Source organism: Aotus nancymaae, unplaced genomic scaffold, assembly GCF_030222135.1.
Source record: "Aotus nancymaae isolate 86718 unplaced genomic scaffold, 86718_ANA_hifiasm-v0.15.2.pri h1tg000117l, whole genome shotgun sequence".
In the NCBI taxonomy this organism is placed as follows: Eukaryota; Metazoa; Chordata; class Mammalia; order Primates; family Aotidae; genus Aotus; species Aotus nancymaae.
In genome coordinates, this window is record NW_026988532.1 from 2,563,480 (window position 1) to 2,589,932 (window position 26,453).

At 32.0% G+C, this 26,453-nt stretch overlaps 1 protein-coding gene across 11 annotated transcripts in view; it reads right to left on the reverse strand.

Annotated features, from left to right (window-relative positions):
• The window catches only part of COL11A1 (collagen type XI alpha 1 chain), a 213,134-nt gene that overhangs the window by 36,220 nt on the left and 150,461 nt on the right, over positions 1-26,453 (reverse strand). For all 11 annotated transcript variants that reach the window (XM_064371085.1, XM_064371076.1, XM_012438753.3 and 8 more), the window contains 11 exons: positions 22,264-22,371; positions 20,635-20,688; positions 16,332-16,385; positions 15,725-15,832; positions 11,042-11,095; positions 9,516-9,569; positions 8,288-8,341; positions 3,310-3,363; positions 2,594-2,701; positions 2,138-2,191; positions 1,436-1,489 (listed from right to left, as the gene is read on the reverse strand). In XM_064371085.1, the coding sequence (XP_064227155.1) occupies positions 1,436-1,489; positions 2,138-2,191; positions 2,594-2,701; positions 3,310-3,363; positions 8,288-8,341; positions 9,516-9,569; positions 11,042-11,095; positions 15,725-15,832; positions 16,332-16,385; positions 20,635-20,688; positions 22,264-22,371 (756 nt within the window). The remainder of the gene's footprint in view (positions 1-1,435; positions 1,490-2,137; positions 2,192-2,593; positions 2,702-3,309; positions 3,364-8,287; positions 8,342-9,515; positions 9,570-11,041; positions 11,096-15,724; positions 15,833-16,331; positions 16,386-20,634; positions 20,689-22,263; positions 22,372-26,453) is intronic.

The window sequence follows — 26,453 nt, forward strand, 5'->3', positions numbered from 1 at the left end:
AAATGTAAAAAGAAAAATACCTTTTATGAAATTGGATATTATTTTGTGACCCACATAAATTTTCAAAATCTTGATGGAAACCAACCCTCTTTCTTCATTTCCACATGTCAATATTTCCTGGAAAATCTCAGCCCTATTTCAGATACCAAAAATTCTTCTAGATATTTATGGTTAGAGCTGGTAAATTTACATCAGAAAATTATTCATAGTTATAATAAACCAAATCAGATTCTCTTCATGTAAAACTGTGTCCTTTTAAAAAGTACTAATTTATATGTGGCAAGCATTAAACAGGCAAGCTAATTAATTTAATCATATGGTTAATAATTCCACTCATATTACATACATTTGTGAAACCATAATACTATTACTTCTAAATTTCTTCTTGTCAAAACTAACATTCTATGCCAAGGTGTATATAACATGCTGATATGGTTTGGCTGCGTTCCCACCCAAATCTCATCTTGAATTGTATTCCCTAAAATCCTCATGTGTCATGGGAGGTACGCAGTGAGAAGTAATTGAGTCATGGGGGTGGTTACTCATATGCTATTCTTGTGATAGTGAGTGAGTTCTCACAATATCTGATGGTTTTATAAGAGGCTGTTCCCCCTTCACTTGGTGCTCCTCTCTCCTACTGCCTTGTGAAGAAGGACATGCTTGCTTCTCCTTCCACCATATTGTAAGTTTTCTGAGGCCTTCCCAGCCAGGCAGAAGTGTGAGTCAATTAAGCCTCTTTCCTTTATAAATTACCCAGTCCTGTGTACTTCATAGCTGCATGAGAACAGATTAATACACATGCTGAGATATGATCCACAGGTCTTATCTATACAGAATAAGCCTGTATGTGTGATAGCAAAGCATCTAGTGGGAATGGCCCCAGAGACAAAATTGTGTTGGGGGATAGTTTTCTTTGGCTCCAAAGTGAGTGTCCTCCCTTACTTTCTCCCTAAGTAACTACATGTGGCCAAAGTACACTCCTATATCATTCCAAAATTTTTTTAAAAAGAGTCCTATACTAATGTTGAGAGTTCATTTAGGTTCATAATTAAAATAATTCATGTTAATGATAGGACAATAACTTGACCTTTTTTCTTTTGGTATTATTAGCATTTTAATTTTTTTAACACAATGGATAGATATCTGAATTTGATATAGTATGACAATGTCATTATGATGACATTGTCAGTATGATATGATTGCTTTTTTGTTGTAAAGACTGCTTATATTTCTTAATTTACATTAAATAAGAAACACTCCATGTAAGATTGACTTTTAACCGGAATTCAAAATTTTTTTTGACAATTCTTTCAGAACAAGTGCATACACATAGAGCTATGTTCTTGAAAGGCTGATTAGTTCTGATTATCTCATAAAATGCTTTGAAACTATGTAAAGACTAAAAAAAAAAAAAAAAAAAAGTATATTTACTCACTGGTTGACCAGGATCTCCATCTTCACCCTTGTCACCACCAATACCATCTTGACCCTGTAAGAGACAAGAGAATATGAAGCAAGATATATCTCAGTGTCAATAAATCACAATACTTATTAGGAAAAGGTATGGTAGACCAGCTCTTGAGATACATTTTTAAATGGACAAATAAAATCATTATATTCTTTTAACCATTTTAAAAAAATATTGTGGTACCTCTCACTCTCCCCACAAAAATCTGTAAAACTGCTACTATTAATATACCAAATTTAAAATACAGCATGCTCTTTATATAACAAAGAAAGAAGATGTTGTTAGCGTACAATGCCAGTGAATCCTTTCACCATGAGCAAATATGGTACAGTTTGAAATAGGATTTGCATTATAGAAAAGAAAAGCAAAGATCTTGTAACTTTGAATTAATAATAACGCTACTCAGATAATTTGTTTTTACAATGCATGAAAGTCTAGGGACCTAATCCAACTTTTGCACCCATGTTGCATAAAGAGCTTAATCATGCAACATTGGTGCAATAGTCTCCAACTATATGGATTTTCTGGAAGTTGCAATTACTTTTTATGTTTTCTTTTTCTTTCTGTTTTTGGGAGTTCACTTAGGTAATTAGATTTTTCTTTATTAACAATACAGAAATTGAAAACATTCCCACCAAAATCATTTCTTAATATTTCCATGATACTTACTGCAGGGCCAGGTTCCCCAGGAGGACCAGGATCTCCAGGAAAACCAACAGGACCCTAAATGAAGAAAAAGAAATAAATGAAAAACAAATTTTTATAAAGTTATGACATTTTGGAGGTTAAGTGGTTAATGTCATGGCAAAATCTGCCAGAATATTTCTCTTCTCCTACCAAAAATTCAGCAAACCACCATGGCATGTATGTACCTATGCAATTCTGCAAGATCTGCACATGTATCCCAGAACTTAAAGTACAATTTTTAAAAAAGTTAAACTAAATAGATGTAACAAATAAAAGAATTTCTAAAGAATTAATTCAATAGAGAATGCTTATAAATATATGAAATGATGATAAGTCAGATTTAGCAACTATGGTCCAGAGTCTCAGGATGACTAATCTAAGAAAAGCTTAAAGGTGAGTTTGGCATAAATGCCACGAGAGGCGACCAAACTCACTTACCGGGTTACCCTTAGGGCCATCATCACCTGGTGGCCCCTTGGCACCAGGAGGTCCAGCAGCTCCAGGTGGGCCAGCTTCACCTTTCTCTCCCCTTTCTCCTTTGGGACCCTACACAATGTTAAAAAAAAAAAAAAAAAAAAAAAAGAGCGTTATCTTACAAGATTTGCATAGGAGTTTATTAACCTTGGCACATCGGGCCAGACAATTTTTGCTGTGGGGAGCTGTTCTGTGCCCTTTAAGAAGTCTTATGGTATCCATGGCCTTTACTAACTGGATACCAGCTCTCCACGTTTAAACACCAAAAGTGTCTCCAGATATTGTCAAATGTTTCCTGGTGAGTAAATATACTCCCAGTTTAAACTAATTAGAATAGTATAGTCCTAACACAATTCAAAAATGTTTATTTAGGGCAGCAGGACTTTTTGTTTGTTCCTTTTATGGACAGTTCATCAAAGGGAATGTGTACAGTAAACAGCTCATAATTTTAATGTTCTAACTTAAGTAAATACGATCTTTCAATTTGCTTATGAATCTATATATGCAGAGAATATGCACAATTATTAAACAAGGCTTTGTATTTGTGATTATCCTTAATGGGGTGGAAAGGGAAAGTAAATAGTTGAATCACAGCTAAGAGTTAAGTTACATGTTTATAATGCTGTAAAAAAAAATTCCAAAACCAATAACACACTGTGGTAAAAGAACACAGTACTTACACCTATGCCTGCTTCCCCAGGAGGCCCTGGGTTCCCTGCTTCTCCAGGTTCACCCTATATAGAGAAGGTAAAATTAGTATTAAAATGCAGAGATATTTTACATTTGTAAAATTCAAATGTGATCATATCATTGTAGATTAGCCTTAAGTTTTTATGTTATTTAAAAGGTATTGAAAAACTTTAATAACAAAAAGAACATTTTCTATTAGTGACCCAGTGTTTTTTATTTCTCAGGTGAGTAGATAGAAATAAATAGGCTTGATGCTGTAGTTCTCACTGGTTCGTAAATAGTCAGCATATGAATCCAGATTACCACAAAACCATCATAACAGACATAGGCATGTTTCCCATATTATGTATTTGCACTGTGTCGATATTCATATTACAATCAAGTTTATCGAGTAAACAATTTGAAATTGTTGTTTACTAAAATATAAATTCATTTCTCTTAACAACAACAAATCAACAGATGACTGGGTAGTACATACGCTGACATTCTATAGGATTTGTTTAGTAGAAATCTAAAGTACTTAGAGGAAAGACAATAATTATAAGATATGCAAAGGTGGTTAGACACTAATTAAAACTGCTCCATTTGAGTATACACATAAATGCGATAGCCTTTATTATCTCCCTGTTTAGATGTGGATGGCTTTTTTCCTACCCCAGTGGACTAATAAATACATCTCTTTAACTAGTAGGTTTTAATTATGTTAAGTCTGTTGCTAATGCCTCACACTTCAAAATGAACAAAAAATACAACATCTTATTCAAGTGACCATGTAAATAAAATAAAACAGTACATTTATTTACCACATTTCCACTCAAAAGCAGTCACACTAGTGATCTTGGCAATTCTGAGGTGTAAACTGTTATTTTAAATAGAAAAAGAAGTGAGGCCCAAATTCCCCTTACTTTTTAACTCTTATATTTCCAGTATTCCTGACACAAACCTACTGCTCTTAAGTAAATGTGTCATATTAAATATAAACCTAATTTCAGGACAGAGACTATTTTGTGCACATAGCTTCTTACTCTGAGAGTATACACATATTTTAAATTCTTAAATCACCCACTTAATGGTGGAGGCATCAAGTACTTTTCAAGAATTTCTTATCAGTAGTGTGGTGTGTAAATTATTTCCTCTCTCAAGACGAACAGCAAATATTTTCAGAATTTTTGGATAAATCTTACAAGTGAAAGATTACATTTATATTATTTATAAAGGAGGAATCATTCAACTATCTCAGTGTAATGGAATGATATATTAGTGATATTCCAAGAGCTAGTATTCATATCTTAAAAATGAAACAAGTAGTTTGGCATTCAAATCAATTGTAAAATGTCCATATTAAAATATTTATTTGGAAATATAAATCTATTGAGCATGTACATTGAGCATGTCATTTTTCACATAATCAGAAAAAAAAATCCTAAAATTCACATGACACCAAAAAAAGAACCTTTTTTGCCAAAGCAATGTTAAGCAAAAAGAACAAAGCTGGAGACATCAAAATATCTGACTTCAAATTATACTATAAGATGATAGTAGTCAAAAGCCATATTTACAGCAAACTAACCTTTGACAAAGTTGACAAAACAAAGAGGAAAAGACCCACTTTTCAATAAATGATGCTGAGAAATCTAAATTAACTTAAACAGAAGAATTAAACTGGATTCCTATCTCTTAACATACACAAAAATCAACTCAAGATGGATTCAATAATTTAAACATAAGACCTGAAACTATTAAAATACTAAAAGAAAACATAGGGAACATTCTTTTGGACATTGGTCTAGGCAAATAATTCATGACTGGGATCTCGAAAGCATGGGCAAAAGAAACCCCCAAACTAGACAACGAGATTTAATTAAACTAAAAAACTTCTGCACAGCAAAAGAAATAACTAAAATGTTTTTTATGCACCACATTAATTCATGGTTATATCATAGAAAGTTAGAACTACAGAAGAAATAGCTAAAATATTTTTACTAACCCTCTACATATTTTGTTGTGCTCTTTTCATTCTTATCAACTATAAAGACAAATTTATGGATATTGTGGAAAGATTATTTTCTTTTTTATTAAATGAGGGAAATGATATGTGGTAAAAAGATGGGTTTAAATTATCTTAGGTTTAAGAATGTGCTTTCTAATGATAAGCGCATGAGGTGATAAACAAAAAATTTAAAATATCCTCTCTTTCAAAAAAAAGGATGAGCTTTTAACTACGAAGTCTCACTTAAGAATGATACATTAGGCCAGGCTTGGTGGCTCACGCCTGTAATCCCAGCACTTTGGGAGGTCGAGGAGGGTGGATCACGAGGTCAAGAGATCGAGACCATCCTGGCCAACATGGTGAAACCCTGTCTCTACTAAAAATACAAAAAAAATTAGCCAGGCATTTGGCATGTGCCTGTCATCCCAGCTACTTGGAAGGCTGAGGTGGAAGAATCGCTTGAACCCGGGAGGCAGATTGCAGTGAGCCAACACTGCGCCACTGTGCTCCAGCCTGGCGACAGAGCAAGACTCCGTCTCAGGAAAAAAAAAAAAAAAAAGAATGATACATTAATATTCATTTGTCCAAAATATATGAAAATTACTATTTGGTATATTAGATTCAAGTGTGCACAATATAAACTGACAATTAGTTAAAATGGGATTTAAAAATTATCTAAAAATATTTCATTTAAAATCATTTTAAGGAAGATGGGACAAAAACACAAATCAATAAATCACTGCAACAAGACTAATATCATAAACTGATCTATATTTCTAGTAGCACAATGCTACAAACTATTCATTCTGAATAATAATAATTAATTCAAGTTTATCATAGATCACTGGTATATGAAGGAGGTGCCAGATTATGAAGTCATCACTACTTATTGCATAACTGTTTACCTCAATATATAGCACACTTATTTATGTACATATCCCTTCAGAAAGAACAGGAAATTACTCTGTATGTACAAAGTTATAAAATATGTATTAAATCTTAAGAAAATTTCCTGACATACTTCCTTGTATTGACAAAACTATTTTGAAGTGCAAAAGCCACTTATTGCACTCATAGCAAATATACAGTACATGAAAAGCAGGTTAAATATATTTAAACAAAATGCAGCATGACTAAAAGATACTGACTTTTCATTATACATTGTCAGTGCCTGGAAATAAATTTTCCATTCTAGAAATGGGAATACATTCAGCCAGAATCAAGGCTGATGTTAGAAATTTGTAATCTATAGCAAATTTTGCTATCCTAGATTAAAAAAAAATGAAGATAGAGTTCTGCTTCTATCCTACTCTCTGTCACATAAAAATTTTCAAAAGAAAGGAGCGAAATTAAAACTGTGTTTTTTAGTGTAAGACATTTTGACTGGGATTGATTCAGAATGATTCGGATTGACTGAATTATTCTCATAAGAGTCAAAGTTGGCAAAGAGTTACTATAATACATAGGCTTTAAACTAAATGGAAAAGATGTGGAAGGAAGTTTCTCAGAACTCTAAACATCTGGCATTCATGTCTGTTTTCAAGAGTAGCACTGAGATAGTTACAATTTCCCCTCTGCATTCAAAATCTTTGGGGAAAAAAAATAGCCAATAAAAGCTAGCAATCCTAGAGACTAGCTCCCACAACAATTTAATCAGCATTAGAGCCAAAAGGAGATCATCCGAAGAGAAAAGAAAAACGTGTGTGCCTTGGTGTCATTTGTTTAACGCGATGATGTCCTCAGATACCAGTGCTCTCCCATAGGAGACTGAGCACAATGAAAAATGTTTTCTAGGACAACTGAATCCAGTGAAAAATGTGTTTTCTATTTCAACACCAACTACCAGAACAGTTTCAACGCACAGCATTAAATTTAAGAATATAAAAAAAGACAATCAAAGAATGCAGTAAGAATTAGATAATGAGTTAAAAATTTTCTTAATCAAATGATAAAATAGATACTAGAATACAAGTGTTGAGCTGAAATAAATATCAAAATATAATAACATAACCTCATCTTATTACATTTCCTTTTTCTGAGAGCTAAATGCTTTATTTAAAAAAATAAATTTAAGTATAATATAAAATATATGAACAAACTTGAGATCAAAGAAGAGAATCATTTTTAAGAATATGGTAAGTCTACCTACTGATATCCTTTAATAACTAACAAATTAAGGAAACTTTCAGTGTTTCCACTGCATAATATATGATGTTATAATTCTTCCTTTTCTAAAAACTGGTAGTTTATTTTGTAAAGCAAGCTAATATCAATGATAATTTTCTTGAAAATTCTGTTAAGAAGTGAGCATGAATGCATACATAAGAAATCAATGAGTCACTGTCACATTATTATACAAGGAAGAGCAGATTTTTTAAATGAAATCATGTTCACAAGAAAAAAAAGCTATTCTGAGCCCAGATATTATGGCTCATGCCAACTATTTTGAAAAGTGACAAAGATAGGTCAGAGTATTAGTAATGAAAATGTAACTCAAAATATGACAAAATGAATGATTAATTCCTTTGTGGCTTGGAGGATTTTTTTTATTTCCCTTTAAATCAGTTAACATCAACCAATCTCTTCTATTTTGAATACTGGGTATTACCAGACATTCATGGACTGGAGTGTATCCTAGTTAGTCCCTTTCTAAGGAAAAAATGTTGATAAAATTACAGGAATCCACTAGGGCTCAGCTTTCTCAGTTTATAAATGTGGATATCAATGACACCATAATTGTGAGGCTCCTGCTTAGATTAAAATAATTAATACCTGCACTCATTCAATAAAATAACTGGCAATCAAAACATAATATTTCGAAATCATTTTAATTTTTGAAACTAATAGATGACATATGAATCATATCACTATGTAAAAATCTTAGAAACCCGCATATTAGAAGTACTTAAACTACTACTCAGTACTACTAAAGTACTTAATTCATGCTGTTTCAAACTGTGTGTCACTAACATCTTTACCTTTTCTCCAACACCACCAACTGAACCGACAGATCCTGGAGGTCCTTGTGGTCCCTGCAGTGTAGAAAAAGGAATGCAATTATCCATATTCTTACTAAAACAATGCTTTTGCAAACATATACCTAATTTTTCTCAAAGAGAGAGAAATAGATGCATGAGTAGTCTGAGTCATTTAAAGAATGATACTAAAAGATGCTTGAATTGAGCTGTCAAATGTTCTGGGTAGAGAATAATTTACCATATTACAATGATTTTCAAATTCACCATAAGTTTGAAGATAAAGAAGGAGACTTCAAGCTCTGATTGATTCTTGGAACATAATTTCAATCTCTCTGCCAATGGAATAGTCAGATGGGTTTTAGGTGATGATTTTGTAGTGAATCAAAATTATGACCCTGGTTAAGAATTACATAATCCAGGCAAGAAACAAACCCTTTATAACATCTTTTAGCTTTTAAATTATCTAAGAAGAATTAACATCTAAAAAAATCATTTAATTCCTCTGTTTCTAATCTATTTTTAGTCAGTTTTGGCCTGCCAGAATTAAAAGCAGGTATTAAAGAAGAATAAAGAAAATGAAGACCATAGAAATGAGGAAAATATAGACTTCTTCATTGTGAAAAGTTAGCCAGAAGAAGAAATATCATCAAAGCCATTAATGGTATCAATAAGATAAATATGGCATTATATTTCAAAATCTTGTAGTATTGGAAGAATTTTTAAGCTTGGAGAATATCGTCTTTATACAATTGAGAGAAAACATTTTACATGATAAAGGGTGCACCTATTACGTACATATTGCTGTACCATTACATAGACTGAAAATACAAAATGAAAAGCTTTTAGATAAAATCCACTGTTAACAAGTGCATAAGAGTTATCATACACAAGGCACAGTCTAAGTATAATGTGGTAATAATAAGGCACAGTCTAAGAATAATGTGGTAATTATAATACATACAACATTATAACATTTCTCAGTCACCAGTAAATATATATTGAATGGAAAATGTGTACCTGTGTTATATTTGCCATGATTTGTTCACTATAAATTCAATTTGTTTCCTTTTATAATGAAGTAAAGTGAAAAGGTGACCTTGAGTTCTTAACCACTTAATATTATACAGTAGTGTGATTATCTGCATTATAATTCACAGAGAGCATCTGCTATAAAATAATGACACCTATATAATTTCAAAATAATTAACATCTATTTCACAGTTCTTACATCGGCTCCATTGGGACCTTGAGGGCCTCTTGGGCCTGGAGGACCAGGTGGACCCTGTAAGAGAGAAATATTGAGGTTTACAAAGACTAAATTCAAATGTGTTTCCAACATTTTTATTTTATGACTAATAAAACTAAAAGTTGAAGCCTGTAAAAGCTATAGTTAGTGAAGCATATCAAGGTTATAAGTCATCCTTGATGGATACAACATCATGTTAGCAAATGAGCCTTTACACATAGCTATGAGGAAGTTAGGATTTCAGGAGAAACAATTTGATTAAAAAATGGGCCAAGAAAGGATACTGCTACTGGCTGATATAATGTATTCACAACATAACTAGAAATATTTTATGCTGGATGTATTACAACATAAAGAGAATGTAAAGTTGGAAAAAGAAATGGTGCTTGAGTAGATGTAGAATTCATTAACCAATAGAAGTATTTTTTGTTTATATGTATTTTAGCTTTTTCTATGTCAACGCTTAGGTTCTATATGCTAGAATTGAAAATAAGAATAATAATTTAATTTCATCATAAAAAACAATTCTCACTCCTGGCAGTGCATTAAAATTAACTTGGATTAAATTTTAGAAAATACTGATGCCAGAACCCCCTACCTCAAGGTTGTCATTAAAATAGTCTACAGCGAATTTATTTTTCACTGTACATGAGTACATTTCACTGGACATTAGTATTTTTAAAAGATCTCAGTTTATTCTAATGCCATGGTTGAAAAGCTTTTCTATTATTATCTATTACCACCTAATTACGAAGAATGTATCAATGATTCAGGAACCACGGTAATCATATCTAGAAAGGAACTTGCTATGTATCTAATACTGCTTAGAAGTATGAATCAGTTATTTGAATCAGCAAAGTTTTTATGCATTTCTTATATCTAGATTTATCAATGATGATAAGAATCATTTCAAAGAATATAATAGATTCAAGTGTAATTCCTAAGGAGAATAACACCTAACAGACTGTTAGGTTTTCAAAGCGTTAAGATTTCAAGTCGTGTATTCTGAAGGAAATGAAAACTAGGGGCAATGTTGATGGAAAAAGACACTTAAGACATGCAGTCATTACATTTCATTATGGATTTCAATAAGCTTTGCTAATTATTTTCTTATCTCAGGTAGTACTTCACAAACAATTATATATATTTCAAATTTTCAGTTCAGGTCTTAAAGTAGAGAACCAGAATCAATAAATGCGAATAATTATAAGTCATAGCATTCTAATTAAGACAGAATTCCTTATTAAATTAAGAATTTGTTTTGAAGTACAGTTAATTTTTGATTCTGTATAAATTGCTAATTATCTGAATCTTGTGTGAATATTATCTATTCTTTACCTGCTCCAAATCTAAGTCCAGAGCTAAAGACTAAGAAATAACTAAAGCATGGCAGTTGCTTATATACAATAATATATACATAGAAATGAAAGAACACATAATAATGTACAAACCAGTGACTGCCATATATATGGCACATACACATCAAATGCCAAAAAAGACAAACTTACCATGGGACCGACATCCCCATTTTCACCTTTTTCACCAGGTGGGCCTGGCAGACCCTAAGAAAATATAGTAGAAAAATAATAAAAGCCACTCATGTATTTAAAAAGACATGTTTGGTCAATTTCTAAGATAAAGTCAAGTGTAAAATTCAATAAGAACATGAAAATTAAGATTCAGAGACAAATATTTGTGAAAATACCTATTATACAAGTGTTGACCACACGCAATCAAATCTTCCACCTACATTTACAAATAAAATTTATGTTTGGTATAATATTATATTGGTTATTTTTGTTACAACAGCTAAATATATAATTTGATCTGGGAATTTATGAGCATCCAACTATTTGCTCAGTCCTGTACAAATAATACATAGAACTTCCCTGGTACAGATTTCTGGAAACTCTTATCCCAAAATATTTTAGAATACAAGGTTTTTATACTTAGATACTAGTTTGGTAAAATAAATATTCCAATACATTTCAAAGGTTATAAATATCTTCTGAAGTTTTGACCTGTTTATTCAATTCTGAATCTTACAAATCAATGAGCCCACGAAATGTACTATATTATACCTTTAAAAATTCTTTCGAATTTATTTCTGTTGTATTCAATGTATTCACTACAACTGCTATTAAAGAGAGGATCTGTGTGACAATATAAAGGAAGACAGAAAAATCGCATTTAAATTTCATCTGTCTATGTCTTTAGGGAAAATTGTTTTACTTCTTGACTACTTACTTGATCTTCCCAAAAATTATCCCACGCAGATAATTTTTATTTTCTTTTTCATGTCACAACAATACTTTGTACATACTTCAATTGTACATTTATAAACCTTCTCATGTTACTTCCGTGTAGATTTACAGTCATGAGCTGCTTTGGGGCATGAATTCACCAGTAATCTTTTAGAAACTATCAGAGGGCCAATCAAAAACTAAAATTACATAAAAATGCTTGTTAAGTGAATGAATTTTAAGAAAATAAACTAACAGGAACAGCTACATTCAACAAAATATGTCTTGCTAACAGTAGCTATGATACTGAAGAGCCTATCATTCCAAAAGTTTAATCTTATGAAAAAGAACTAAAGAAATTCAGAATTATGTGACTATTAATGTGACAGTAATACCCTAAACATGAATAGCATATATGATAAATAAAAAATACAAATGAATATGCATAGTGTAACTTTAACTGTATAATATGTATGTAGAATAGTTGTGCTAATTATAGGACAGAAATAGCAAACATAGTAATCATTTCTAATATTGTAGGATTATGGATTTTCTTTCATTTTTTAAGGTTTTTGGTGTATAATTATTTATATATTAATGCATCTTATACATAATTTTAAATGTAGTAAATGTAGTAAATTAATTTTAAATGTAGTATATTAATTTTAAATATAGCAAACATAGTAATCATTTCTAATATTGTAGGATTATGGATTTTCTTTCATTTTTTAAGGTTTTCAGTGTATAATTATTTATATATTAATACATCTTATATATAATACATAATTAATTTTAAATGTTTGTATAATGTTTTAGATGTAATCTGTTTTAGACATAAAAATACAATGTTAAAGCTCTAAATAACTGCTAATATTTTAATGATACTACTAACTTCTTGACACTGAACTGCAATTGCTGAATATTATTCGACCATGAGCCACTGTGAAAAATATATTTTACTTAATGTTCCCTAACCATGCACATGTAAAGTAGTTGAAACATGAGTGTCAAAAGGCAATATTTAGCCTTTTGTGTAGATGATAGCCTTTAATATTTTCATTCTATTTTACATTATCCTGTTCTATTTCATTTTTTTAATGATGGTAATGATTCACAAAAATGTTTTTATAACCTGCTAAATCCACATGACTTTCAGTTTGTAAAGAGAGTACTTTACAGAATATTTATACATTCATTTAATTGTGGAATATATTCATTTTTATGAGGAAATCTTAGTTACTAATTTGTAATGAAAAATATGTACTGGAATTTTGTTTTTTCCTCAAATGTCAGTAAGATGTCTAAGAAAAGAGACTGTTATATATACTTCCCAAACTGTTACTATCATCTGATGATTGTTTCTAGAATTATAAGTGAAGTTATGGAAAAAAAAGACAGGTAGCATTTTCCAGATTTTATTTACCTAAAAATTACTTGTAGCATATTGCAAAATTTTAAATTCTAAGGTAATTAACTTCAGAAATTCAAATTCTGAATTTGACAGAAAACATAAACTTAAATTCTTAAACATGCATTATATATTAACACAGTTGAAAAAAATACTTTAACACCATTTTCTTTAATAGTACACAATGCAACTTAAATATAATTAAGTTTCCATAAACACCATAAATTAAAAATTACATTCCTTACTTCTGTCCCGGTTTTTATACCATTTTAGGATAGAGTGCATCTAATTAATATCCCCAAATTGAAAGGTTTGTCAATATTAGTTCACAAATTTTATTATCTATTACAAACCCAGTTGTGCATTTTCATCTTTTCTTTATGCATATAATTATTTCTATTAGGTCAATAAAAATATCTCAATAGAAAAAATTGAATATTTACTTATTTTTAAGTTAGATCATAGTTTGTATTGACAGAAAATTATTATTATTACAATTAATGGAGATATAATAAGTCAAATTCTCTTGTTGCAGGGATCTAAACATGCTGAAAGGCACTCTAGGGTTAATCAGTTCTTATGAAATGTCCTACCTTTCTCCAAGGAGGTAATTTATGCATAGAGTGATTCTGTTTTAAGGTCTGTCAATTTAAATTCATTTCCACTTAGATGATGGTTCAAAAAATGAGTTTAGGCCAACAACATACACATTCCCTCTTCATATGTGTATGTGTGTATGTATTCTTCATAAGCAGATGATAGTAAACATCAGATTGAAAAATCAAGACATTTAACCTGAATATTAGATTATTGTTATTTATGTCTATTATAATTGCTAACATCTATTCTGCCAGGAAGACTCAATTAAAGGAGGTAGATGCAATTGTGAACATGTTAATTACATTAGCATCATTCAGTTTCCTGATTTAAAGAAGTAGCTGTGGGAAAATATAATTACATTTTTTTAATGAATTGATTTCTTGAATCACCCTCATCAAAGAGCACATTTCTTACTTTGTGAAAATGAAGATGATAATTTTATTGACTATTTTATAAATATAATCTACAAGACACCTTCTTTAATCATGAGAAGTGTTTTTAAATTACAGCTTTATAGGATTCAGAGTAATTAGTCAAATAAAAAAAAGAAAATGAATAGTAATGTATCCATTGGCAATCTAATTTTAATACCTTGTTGCTTTCAAATATGTGTTCTCACATATATTGATATATGGTACTTATGACTGTTTATGTAAAATTGTCTAACAAGTATGACTGAGTTAAACATGACAGATATGAAAGTGAAGTTTTTGCACTTTCCAAGTTTAAAAATAATTATTTCGACCTTAAAATAAAATGAGACAATTAAAAAACCATGTTCTTGGATAAACATCCATTGAGTGTTTTAACAGTAACAGTTCATTATATTGTGTTTATAATGCAATTTGTATAATTATGCACACAGTATGCTATTTAATATCATAACCAATAATTTTGTAATCATATTTATAAAAATAAAGGTACAAATTGTTTATGTAAATTCAATTTACATATGCTTTTCTACAACTTAATAAATTTCTAGGTTCAGTGAACTAGATGACTTGATTTACCATTTCTAATACTGATAATACACCATAAGTTAGTATTATGTGGTACCTCAACATCATTTAAGACAAAATGTTACAATCTTTCCATGGATCACTAGGCAGAGATAGAATAAGCAAGTGGAAGAAAAAGCTTGATGCTTCCAAAGTTTGTAGGAAGCAGTGAACTTCAAGTGGAAGGTGAAAAACAACCTAGAATAGAAGATGCCTGCTCTGGAATATTTTCTCTAAGAGTCCTACTATAAGACATATTTGAACAAAATCCTCCCAGCCTATAACGTTCTACAATTTAGTATTTCTTTTCCTGGATATGCTTCATAAAATTCAAATTACAATTTTAAAATAATAATCTATCTTAAATTATCAACTGACTATTAATTTATTTTACCTATTATTGTTTAACACGTGCTGTTGGCAGTTGCTATTGGCAGGATGACATTTCTCAAAATGCTTTTTATTTTTTTTAGCCATCTTGAAAGTAAAGAGTCATAGGTAGAGTTTCTCCAGGGATCCATCCCTGTCTGCTTAAGAATCTGTGTGCCTCCTATTGCTATCCATCTGAAGGACTAACTTATCTTGTTATGAGTCTTGTGAAAGAACCCTTCTAATATCTTACTTTAAAGTATCAGACTTAGGTAAGGTTGTAGTTCATTTTCCAAACAAAATGGGAGTGAAGAAAGAAGGAGTAATACCTAAAGTGAGGCTGAAGATAATCCAGAATCAGGGACAAAGGCTGATACATATTCAGGAGAATTCATCACACATAATAAAAAGGATTTCAAGTTCAGCTAAATAAAATAATCTTTATGGATAAACATTGTACACAAGCTCCTTCATAGAAAACAAGAAAAAAAAAATACTTTGTTTTACATCCACCAGAAAACCTGGTGAAAAGTAGGTGAAATGATGGAGTACACAATGACAGGAGCATCTTACCTGAAGACCTATTGGACCAGGAGGTCCAGGGAAGCCTCTGGCGCCCTCATCACCTTTTTGCCCAAACATCCCCTGCTGTCCTCTAGGACCTGGTTCACCATCACCTCCCTAGAGAAGAGAAAGAAAAATTATCACAAACTAGAAAAAATCATTATGATATGAGTCATTACAAAAATATGGTAATTTCTAACTTAATCAAAGCAGATATATTTAAGAATAGCCAAGTGAAAAGTAGACTAAATTCCCATTATCTGCTCCAATATACTATAGTTTGTTTTGCTTACTCTCTTTGCTTCTGGATTATGATTGATTTTGATTTGATCATTTATACCAAGTAGTAAAAAAGCTGTTTAATAATGGAAATAATTTTCTGAATGTATTACATATTAAGGACTTCTCAACTAATTATCACTTATTTTCAATTGAAGTTATGTTTTGTTTCTAAGAATCAGCCTAGCTAGCTATATTTGAAAATTTAAATTTGATTTAATGCCAGACATACAAACAAAACTTATTACCCCACAAAATTGACTGGTTATGGGACAGTATATAAATTTAATCAGGGAGCTGTAAGGATTTAGATTTGCTGAAAAAGTGGAATACTTACAGCAATTCCAGGGGCACCAACTGGTCCTTGAAGACCTGGGGGACCAGGAGGACCCTGCAGTGAGACAAAAAGAAGTAATTTTTAAAGTGAAGCCAGCCATGTGAACTTAGCTATATGAAGCAAAACATTTGGCCTACCAATATCAAACGTCTCAATACTCCTTTGGAAAAAAAGAAGCATCACATAGAATTCTTTTGCATTTAGTGCAATCATTATTTATTTTACTACTTGACAGTCAAACTTTCACATTTGAAATTAATTGTAAGTTGACATTTATTGAAAGCACTCTCACCTGTAATGTTGTGAATTTTCAAGATAGATTTCTATGCTAACATAAATCAAGTTGTAAGATTCACATTTGAAAAATTTCAAAGTATCAGATTTCTTTAATGAGATAAATATGATTAGGAAAGAGCTCATGAAAAATTGTCTATATACTATCTTCTGAGTGAACATCAGAATTCTGAGGCTTCTATATAGATAGAATGCAGTGATATATGAAAATTTAGAATTTTCACAGATACGTATACACATGCAAACTCGATGTTATATATTAAGTACACCAAAACTTCTTATTTTGAGCAGTAGATTTAATAAAGGCATTATGAGTTTTACATGCATTGACACTTCTTCAGTGTCTCAGTTTCTTACATTAATAACTGATCAGGCAATATAAAAGAATCAGGCATTAAAGAAATAAAAGAGGGCCGAGCGCGGTGGCTCAAGCCTGTAATCCCAGCACTTTGGGAGGCCGAGGCGGGCGGATCACGAGGTCAAGAGATCGAGACCATCCTGGTCAACACGATGAAACCCCGTCTCTACTAAAAATACAAAAAATTAGCTGGGCACGGTGGCGCGTGCCTGTAATCCCAGCTACTCAGGAGGCTGAGGCAGGAGAATTGCCTGAACCCAGGAGGTGGAGGTTGCTGTGAGCCGAGATCGCGCCATTGCACTCCAGCCTGGGTAACAAGAGCGAAACTCCGTCTCAAAAAAATTAAAAAAAAAGAAAGAAAAGGATCATTGAACTATATTGTTCTGTATCACAACTACTACTTGTGGGGGAACTGCTAAAGCAAGATTCTGAAAATCTGGTTCATGGGCCACTGGGAGTTCTTGAGACCCTTTCAGAATTCTGCTAGTTCATAACTCTTCTCATAACAACAAGGCATTTTTTGTCTTTTATACTATGTAGACTTTTGCATCAGTGATGCAAAATCCATGGTGAATAAAATTGCTGGTAACTTAGCACTAATCATGTCTGTAGCTACCGTTTGTAATAGTAATCATTGCATTCTATCACAATATATTCTTAGTCAACACAAAAATGGCTGTTCCATCTAAGAATGTCATGGATGTAATTGTATTGATAAGACTTTGAAAATTATTAATATTATTAAATATTGACCTCGAATATGTGTCCTTTCATGCTCATTTGACAAATGGAAAAATACATAAAGCATTTTTGCCTCATACTGAAGTACATTGGCTGTTTCAAAAAAAAAAAAAAAAACACTTGGATTATAGTTTGAGATGCAGGCTGAACTTTTACATGGAACACTAAGTTTTACATGAATCACCATTTTTACTTGAAGGAGCAGCTGACAGAAAAACTATGATTATAAGTAATCATAGTTACAAATAATAACTGATTATAAATAATCATAGATATAAATAACTGATTATAAATAATCATAGTTATAAATAATAACTATGATTTTGGCAGATGTTATTCAAAATAAAAGAAGTCTTGGATTTCAAAAAAAACAACTGACAGTATTTACTGTCAATAATGTTTAAACTTTAAAGCAAGAATTAGAATTTTGGAAATCTCCCATCTGCCATTGCAGGCTTTATATCTTCTCAGTCTGAAAGTACTGTCCTACGATATTGATATCGCATAAAGCATTGTGCCAATACTTTGAAGACCTTATCCAGTAAACCAATAATTTCCAAATGATCAATGAAGAATATTACAAATTTATGTATGAAAAAGAGTGGTTAAAGTGCAAGACAGAGCAGTGGAATATAATGTAATAGCACAAAAAGCTCACTGTTTTCATTTTAGATTCTGTTGTGCAATTGACCTTTAATAAAAACTATCACTTATAAAATTTCTATGTAAAACCAAAGAATATTCAAAATTATCTGAAAAGGTATTGAAAATGCTCCTCCCTTTTAAAAGGCATATTAATGTGAGCCTGGATTTTCTTCATGCTTTCAACCAAAAAAGCATGTAGCCACAAGCTAAACTAGATATGAGAATACAGCTTCTTCTATTAAGCTAGACAAAACAAATGTAACAATGCTACTCTTGGGATTATATATTTTTATTTGGAAAAATATAGCTGTTTTTTATTAAAAGTGCTTTGGGCTTATTATTATTAATTTTAAAGGAATCAATACATAAATATTTAAAACATATCAGTTTTAATTCATATAATAGTAACCCACATAGACAAAAGCTTTATGGGCTCCTCAAAAACCTTTCAGAGTATGCAAGCGTCCTGAGGTAAAAATATTTGAGATTTGCTGGCCTAAATAATGACCATGCAGTCATTTTAGCACAGCTTTTAAGGAGTAAATAAAACTTTAAAATGTGTCATAGGTGTACAAGACAATCTAGTGTATAAGATACTCTAATTAAATCAGTAGTATTTATTTATCATTAGGAAATCTAAATGGAATCTAAAGTAATTTACTGCTATCCTTTGGATATGGTTTGTCCCCACTAAAACTAATGTTGAAATTTAATTCCCAATGTTATGGAGTTGGGTTCTTAAGGTGGATCCATCAGAAATAGCTGCATAGTGACTGAGTTCTTGCTCTGGGGAGATTGAATTGGTACTTGAAGGAATGAATTAGTTCCCATGAAAGAGGGTTGTTTGAAAATCAGCACTCCTGTGGTCTGGTCTATTTTTATTCAGGCCTGCTTCCTCTTTGAACTTCTCTGCCACGTTTTGACACAGTGCAAAAGCCCTCATCATAATCCAAGCTGATGCCAGCCCCAGGCTTCTTTGTACAACCTGCTGAACTGCAAGCCAAATAACCCTATTTTCCTTATAAATTACCCAGCCTTGGTTATTCCTTTATAGCAACACAAAACAGACAAAGACAGACACCAAAACACATTTTGTAAATTTATGGTCAATACTAACTGCACCAAACATATGCAGCCAGTTTTCTGTACACAATTTCTTGCCATCATTTTACAGCATAGATCCAGACTATCACTGCTATCACCTATTTATTGATGTTTTGTTATACTGGATATAAAAATGAACTCAGAGCCTGTTATGCATTAAATACTACAATTATTACTGCAAGCTGTTTTTATTTTAGTTCTAGAGTTTTCTTTTTAGTTAGAAAAAGTCATCTCATAAGACTTTGGTAACTCTTCAATTTAGATTCAATCAAATTCTAATAGAAACCTCCTTTCAGTTATGTGTTGAAGTAGGCAGTAATTCCAACCCTAAAAGCATCAGACAGATGGATCACAAAACAGAACCAAACCGGTCTGTTAGAAACAAATTGCTGAGGATAATGTATAAACTACTATACTAGGTGAAAAAAAATACTTGAAGGACATATCTCTTTACTCCCCCAATTTATGTTTCTATTAGAGAGCAAATATATGAACACTTAAAGGGGAAAAAAAGTGAAAATAAAGAACGAACTTAAATAATAATGTCCATAGATATTCTTTAGAGAGTATAAATTAGTAAAGAAGTGCTGAAGCATATGACAGTATCATCATCTGATATGTTTTATTTAAGAAGGAGGACATTTTTTAAATACATAATTTAAAGAGAATGTAAACTGGTAATGACTGAAGAAAAACATCATAAAGATAACAGCGAACACACCATTTGACTGAGAAACCAAAATTATTTTGAAGTTTTATGATTTAAAGAAAAAATTATAAAATAAGTATTTATAATATATGGGAATGAGTTATCAATTTGTATACACATAGAACATAGCAATGATATTAATTTGGTAAATTTATGTATGTATAATTTCTCATAATCATACAAAAAAGATTATTTCATTATTTTACTCTTTCATTTGCCATAGCAGAGTTATAAATAATGGCCAAAAATCATCATACTTTACCTAATCACAGAAATAGAAAACTTCACAGAAATACATAAAATTATAGAATCATATAACTGCAGCGGTAACATAGTATTGGTATTATAAGTTTTAGCTAGGAAAGTAAGTAGTACTATATAAACATATCAATGGTAAATAGTAAAAGGTGTTAAATAAATAATGATCTCTCAATAAGAAGTAGGAAACTCACATTTTCTCCTTTGTCACCTTTGCTGCCTTTTTGTCCTGGTTCACCAATTTCACCCTGTAATTGAAAAATTTGAGTTAGAGTTTATCTCTAACATGCCATTGCGTTGTCTTAATTATCATCAAACAGTTAAATTTTATGTTTAATATAATTACATGCTAGTGTGTAATGTCACTGTTTAAAATGCAAAATCTTGGGTTCCCTCTGCTTCTAGCTTTCTAGTATTGACTAATATGTTAAAGACAAGTCATTTTAACTTCAAAGAATACCACAACTAAATTTACAATTAAAAAATCAATTTTGCCGAGTGTGGTGGCTCATGCCTGTAATCCCAGCACTTTGGGAGGCCGAGGCGGGTGGATCACGAGGTCAAGAGATTGAGACCATCCTGGCCAACATGGTGAAACTCTGTCTCTACTAAAAATACAAAAAATTAGCCGGGCATGGTAGCACATGCCTGTAATCCCAACTACTTGGGTGGCTGAGGCAGGAGAATCGCTTGAACCCAGGAGGCGGAGGTTGCGGTGAGCCAAGATTGCGCCATTGCACTCCAGCCTAGGCAACAAGAGCAAAACTCTGTCTCAAAATAAATAAACAAATAAATAAATAAAAATAAAAAATCAATTTTGTCTCAAACATTACCTGTGTAAACTGATAATGGAAGTACACTGATTTATAAAATCTATAATTACACATTAATCAAAAATTACTTTACTAGCCAGGCACTGGGTCTTACTCCTATAATCCTAGCATTTTGGGAGTTTGAGGTGAAACGTTAGCTTGGGTCCTGGAGTTTGAGATCAGCCTGGGAGGCATAATGAAACCCCTGTACTACAAAAAAAAAAAATTTTTTTTAAAGTTAGTTGCACATGATGAGGCATGTCTGTAGTCTCAGCTATTTGGGAATCTGAGGTGGGAGGATCGCTTGAACCCAGGAGGCTGAGGAGGTAGTGTGCCATGCTGCGCCATTGCACTCCAGCCTGGGTAACAAAGCAAGATTCCATCTCTCAAAAAAGTAAAAAATAAAAATAAAAAAAACCAAAATAACAACAAAAAATACTTTTCTGCTAATTTTCCAAATGCTAAAATGATGCACATTATCAGAGTGCTGGTTTACAAATTTTTAAATACTATTTTAAAGTAATATAATAATATATTAAATTAAAACATTTAATACACAGCCATACATTTGGAATAGGGAGCTTAGAGTCTGTCCTTACATGTTGGTAAATATTAACAGGATTATCAAGTAAATATGTAACTCATTCTTAACTTTTATTGTGCAATATCCAAGACATGAGAGCTAAAGATATACATGTTATTAATTATTTTTTATTTTATATTGATTTCAGAAGGACATTTTAAAAAATAAATAAATTTTGGTATCTACTAGTTTTTCTCACTACCGTTGTTCTTTTAATTGATTTTTATGTTTATGTATCACATACCATTTTATGGAATAGACACTCATTCTGAACCTCTTAAAACTTTTGAGCATATGAAAAAATGTGTGTGAAACTTTGAAAAAGGTAACCTTTCCTCTGGCACCTAATCATAAAGATTAATTCTAGAATTCTTGACAAAAATTAAGCTTTGTCACAGGATCTACTAACGTGAATAATGAATACCAACCTTGTCTCCGTCTTCCCCAGGGGAGCCAGCCGGACCAGCTGGCCCTGGGAGACCAACAGGACCTTGAACTCCATCTCTCCCTGCAGGCCCTTGGGGACCTTTTTCTCCCTGTATTCAATATCCAAAGATCATTAATTTTACAGTTTTGGAGTGCAGCTACAGGAGTAATAATCTAGCTTCTATATTTGACAAGGCAAATTGTTTATTTTTTTTTAGAAAAACATTTTAAAGAATAAATGATACATGATCCCTACCTTCATTTGTGACTAAGAATACTATTCTTTTAAAATCACTTATGACTCTTAGGCTGTGGTCCACAAAAATAATTAGGACCCAACTTAGAATTTTTCTTTCAAACATGCAAGTATTGTATATTGACAAATCAGATCCCTGATGTTTGCAAAACTTTGTTGAGCCTCTGCTCCTTTTCCTTAGTGCCACTGAAAGAGCAATGGGTATTAGGCTTTAGAAATTGTAAAACACACTTGCTCATATGTCCCACTTTGCAATACGTTTATATGTTTCACAAGTAACTTTCTTATTTTTAAGAAAGGCTTTAAGAACGTTCCTAGATTTTGATATTTTCAGTCACCGTAATTTTTACGGAATTAAAATGAGAAGACTTAGCTTTTTCTGTATTTGTTTTGGTTCTCCTGATTTTTGAAAATGGTATTACTTTCATGTTTAAATTTATCTATATTGTGTAATTTTTTAAAAAGTGCCTAGATAATGAACCCAATTTGTATTTCCAATAAAACATCTTTTCATAGTTTAAAATAAATTATATTCTAAAAGTCAAAATTTCATCAGTTTTGCACAAGACAATATTCTTAATTGCATTCAGAGTTCCTTTCTGTCCTCCTGTTACACAAGCTGGAAATCTACAAGTCATTGGGTTTTGCCTTTGCATTACACCACCTTCCCTCACTTCCCTTAACATCTCCTGCTCCTTTCAAATGACTTAGTTTTACATATTTTATCTCTTAATTATCTCTTGAATATATTTACTTCATCTCCACCACTGATATCTTATTCTAAAATACTGGTATCCTTGTTCTGAGCTACTGAAGAAACCTCCTGCCTTTTCCCATATGTATTCTTCCTTCCTTCCAATCTATTCATCACACTGCATCCAGAAAGCCAATCAGATCACGTTACCTACAATCTTAGGTCAATTTACTTGTACTTTTCCTAAGATAAAGACTTCATTGCTGAGTGCAGCCTACCATGATCTAGCTCCAGCTACCTGCCCAAACATATCTCTCTTCCCCTAACCCTTGCTCTCTGCATTCCAAACCTTCTATACCTTTTTTTCAGTCCCTTAAATCAATAAAATGTATTTATTGATTCTTTGCTTTTTATCAAATTGCCCTATCAGATAATAAACTACGTGAGGGTAGGAACTGTGTCTGATTTTGCATTCTATTATATGTCTGGCCAGTGGAACAGAGTAGTCACTCAAGGAACTGTTGCTAAGTTACTTAATTAATAACAACAAAAGTAGCAATATCTATAAACAAAATTAAATTGTTAACTAATTTATTACTTGCCTGTGTTCCATCTGTTCTTGTTTTTTTAAAAGGGTGTCATCATTATTATATGAGGCATACCCCTGATGTCACTCTGAAGACCTTGTATTTTATTCCAACAAATATTATAATATTTCAAACCTATCAATACTCATAGGATATGCTATGCTGTTCACAGTAAACTTCACTATATTAAATACAATAGTTGATTCAGAAAGTTCCCCTTAATTTGAATTTCCTTGCTAGCCTTAACTCTAAAAGTCAATTCTTTTGTATAAGGTTTCCTATAAATAAGGCAGATATATTCTCATCTGTCTTCATTATAGCACACATAATCTCTGGCCAGAAATTACCTGCCATTTATTTCTTCTGACCCTGGTCTGTGTGGTGTCAGGAGAAATTCAACAGCTCTCTATACCACTCTAAATTTATATTGTAATTTAATTCACAAACTCTAAATTTATCCTAAACTCTAATTTAGTTCCTAACTCTAAATTAATTCCTCAAGATGACATAATTCTTCCTCCATTATGTATTTCTTGGCCTACAATCTACATAACTACTGGAAACATTCATCTCTCCTTGTAGTCGGTCTTTATTTTACCACTTCTAATATTCCATTTACATTAATAACTAAATCTTACCTTATAAATTGATCGAATGAGCTAAACATCCCCATGTCCTTTGTTTGACTTGGCACTGTCTTATATTTAACCTGTACTCACACCCACAACTTTTATTACCATTCACAAAATCCATCACTCCTTCCTCAATAGCTCATTTATGTATTTATTCTTGGTTTATTGTTTCATCCTTTTTTATGGCAGCTCTGGTTCACACACTGATGGCAATGATAATACTACTACTACTAATAATGATTACTCTGAACATTTATCACAACTTATCACAATTCTGAAAAGTAATTTAGAACTATAATTTTATCTAGTCCTCACAAAATACTGTGATTATCTTCTTTTCAGAGACAGCCGTCTTCTTTTCAGAGATGAGAAAACAGAGGTTTTGATGTTAGACAACTTAATCCATATCATGAGCTCAATAAATGATAGAGCTAGCTCCCAACCCACTTCTGATTGTCTCCGAGTAGGCAACTTTAGTCTACTCTAATTTCTTTAACTCCTTAACTCTTCCAATGATTATTTTCTTATTATTGATAAAGTAGATAAATATCTGCACCACCCAATAAGAAGAAGAAGAATGAGGCAATGCATTCAATCCTATTAGTACTTCCACCAACTGCTCAATTTTCTTTGGGTTCCATGCCCTGCTTGAGGTGATTTACATGTCCCTACACCTCTCCTCTATAGTCCACTTTTTCTTTTTGAATCAATTTAGAATTAACCTAAAGCTATAAATGCCGAGCAGGTAAAATCCCGGCTTCTTTATTTGTTTGTCTTTTGTATTTCACTATTCTTGATCTTGTACAACATACACCAAAAGGGGACTCTTTTATCTCTCATTCTGTTTGATGGCATGCCTCTGGAGACACACAGACACACACACACACACACACACACACACACACACACACACACACCATGGACTATTTTTCTCTCTTACTAGATGATTTAAGAACTTACACCCATTACAATTCTCCATTAAGATTGAGTCCAGACTTCTGTTTTCCTCCCTCAACATCACATCACATGACAAACCAATAATATGCTTTTAAACATAACACTTATCTTAAATGACTCCCAGATTTACAATCCTGGCACTGATTATTTTCTCTGCAATTATACACACACACATGCTAGAAATTGTAAATAAGTATTTAGAGCACATTTTTCCTAAAATATCAAACTGCTATTGCTAATTGAGTTATAGTTAGTGCACTGACTCCACTGTGTTTTAGATCTAGCTTCTCCCATAATTTCTACAATTGTCCCCCAAATAGATGCATAGTTAAAATAGCTTCTTATCTGTAATTCTGGCATCCAGTAACTAATTGATAGGTTTCTGTAAGAGTCATTTTCCCTATCAAAATTTTCTATCAATGCAATTAAGTTGGAAGAAGTTTTAGCTCCTTTCTTCTTACCTGCTTTCCAGACCCACCTCCTGGAGTTTCTAATCTAGCTGATTAAGATAGGGATGCTAATTAGGGCATTTCTCCATTCCAGGAAGCAGGGTTGATAGGTGGGTGGACCCAGGGCTTATCTTTCACAGGCCCCATCTTGTCTTTTCTTTAATGTAAGTGTAAACCTGCTGATAATTGCATGAAATTTTTATAACACAAGCTGCTCAGCAAAGGTAAGATCTAAAATTTTATATTTGGGAAGAGAAAGAAGTAAAAGGCTAGATCTAACATGTTGTAAAACATTTTCATCAGTTTACTAAAGCTCTGCATGGATATTTATGACTACTTTCACTGAACACTCTTATTACCACTTTATGCTACTGTCCCTAAGCAGACACCTCCTTCGAAAGTATAATACTAAGAATACAGTGTCTACCCTTAGTTAATCTAAATAGCTAATTTTGGCTAATAGAAAATGGAATGAACATCATGGAGTTGTTGTCTTTGGTTGGGATAACTGAAAGAGGATGGGTAAGCAAGGCATTCCCTTTCGCCTTTCTTAGTTATGACATCACCAATTATCAACAAAACCCAGGCCTGAATTCTGACTCTTACAAAGGCTCCGT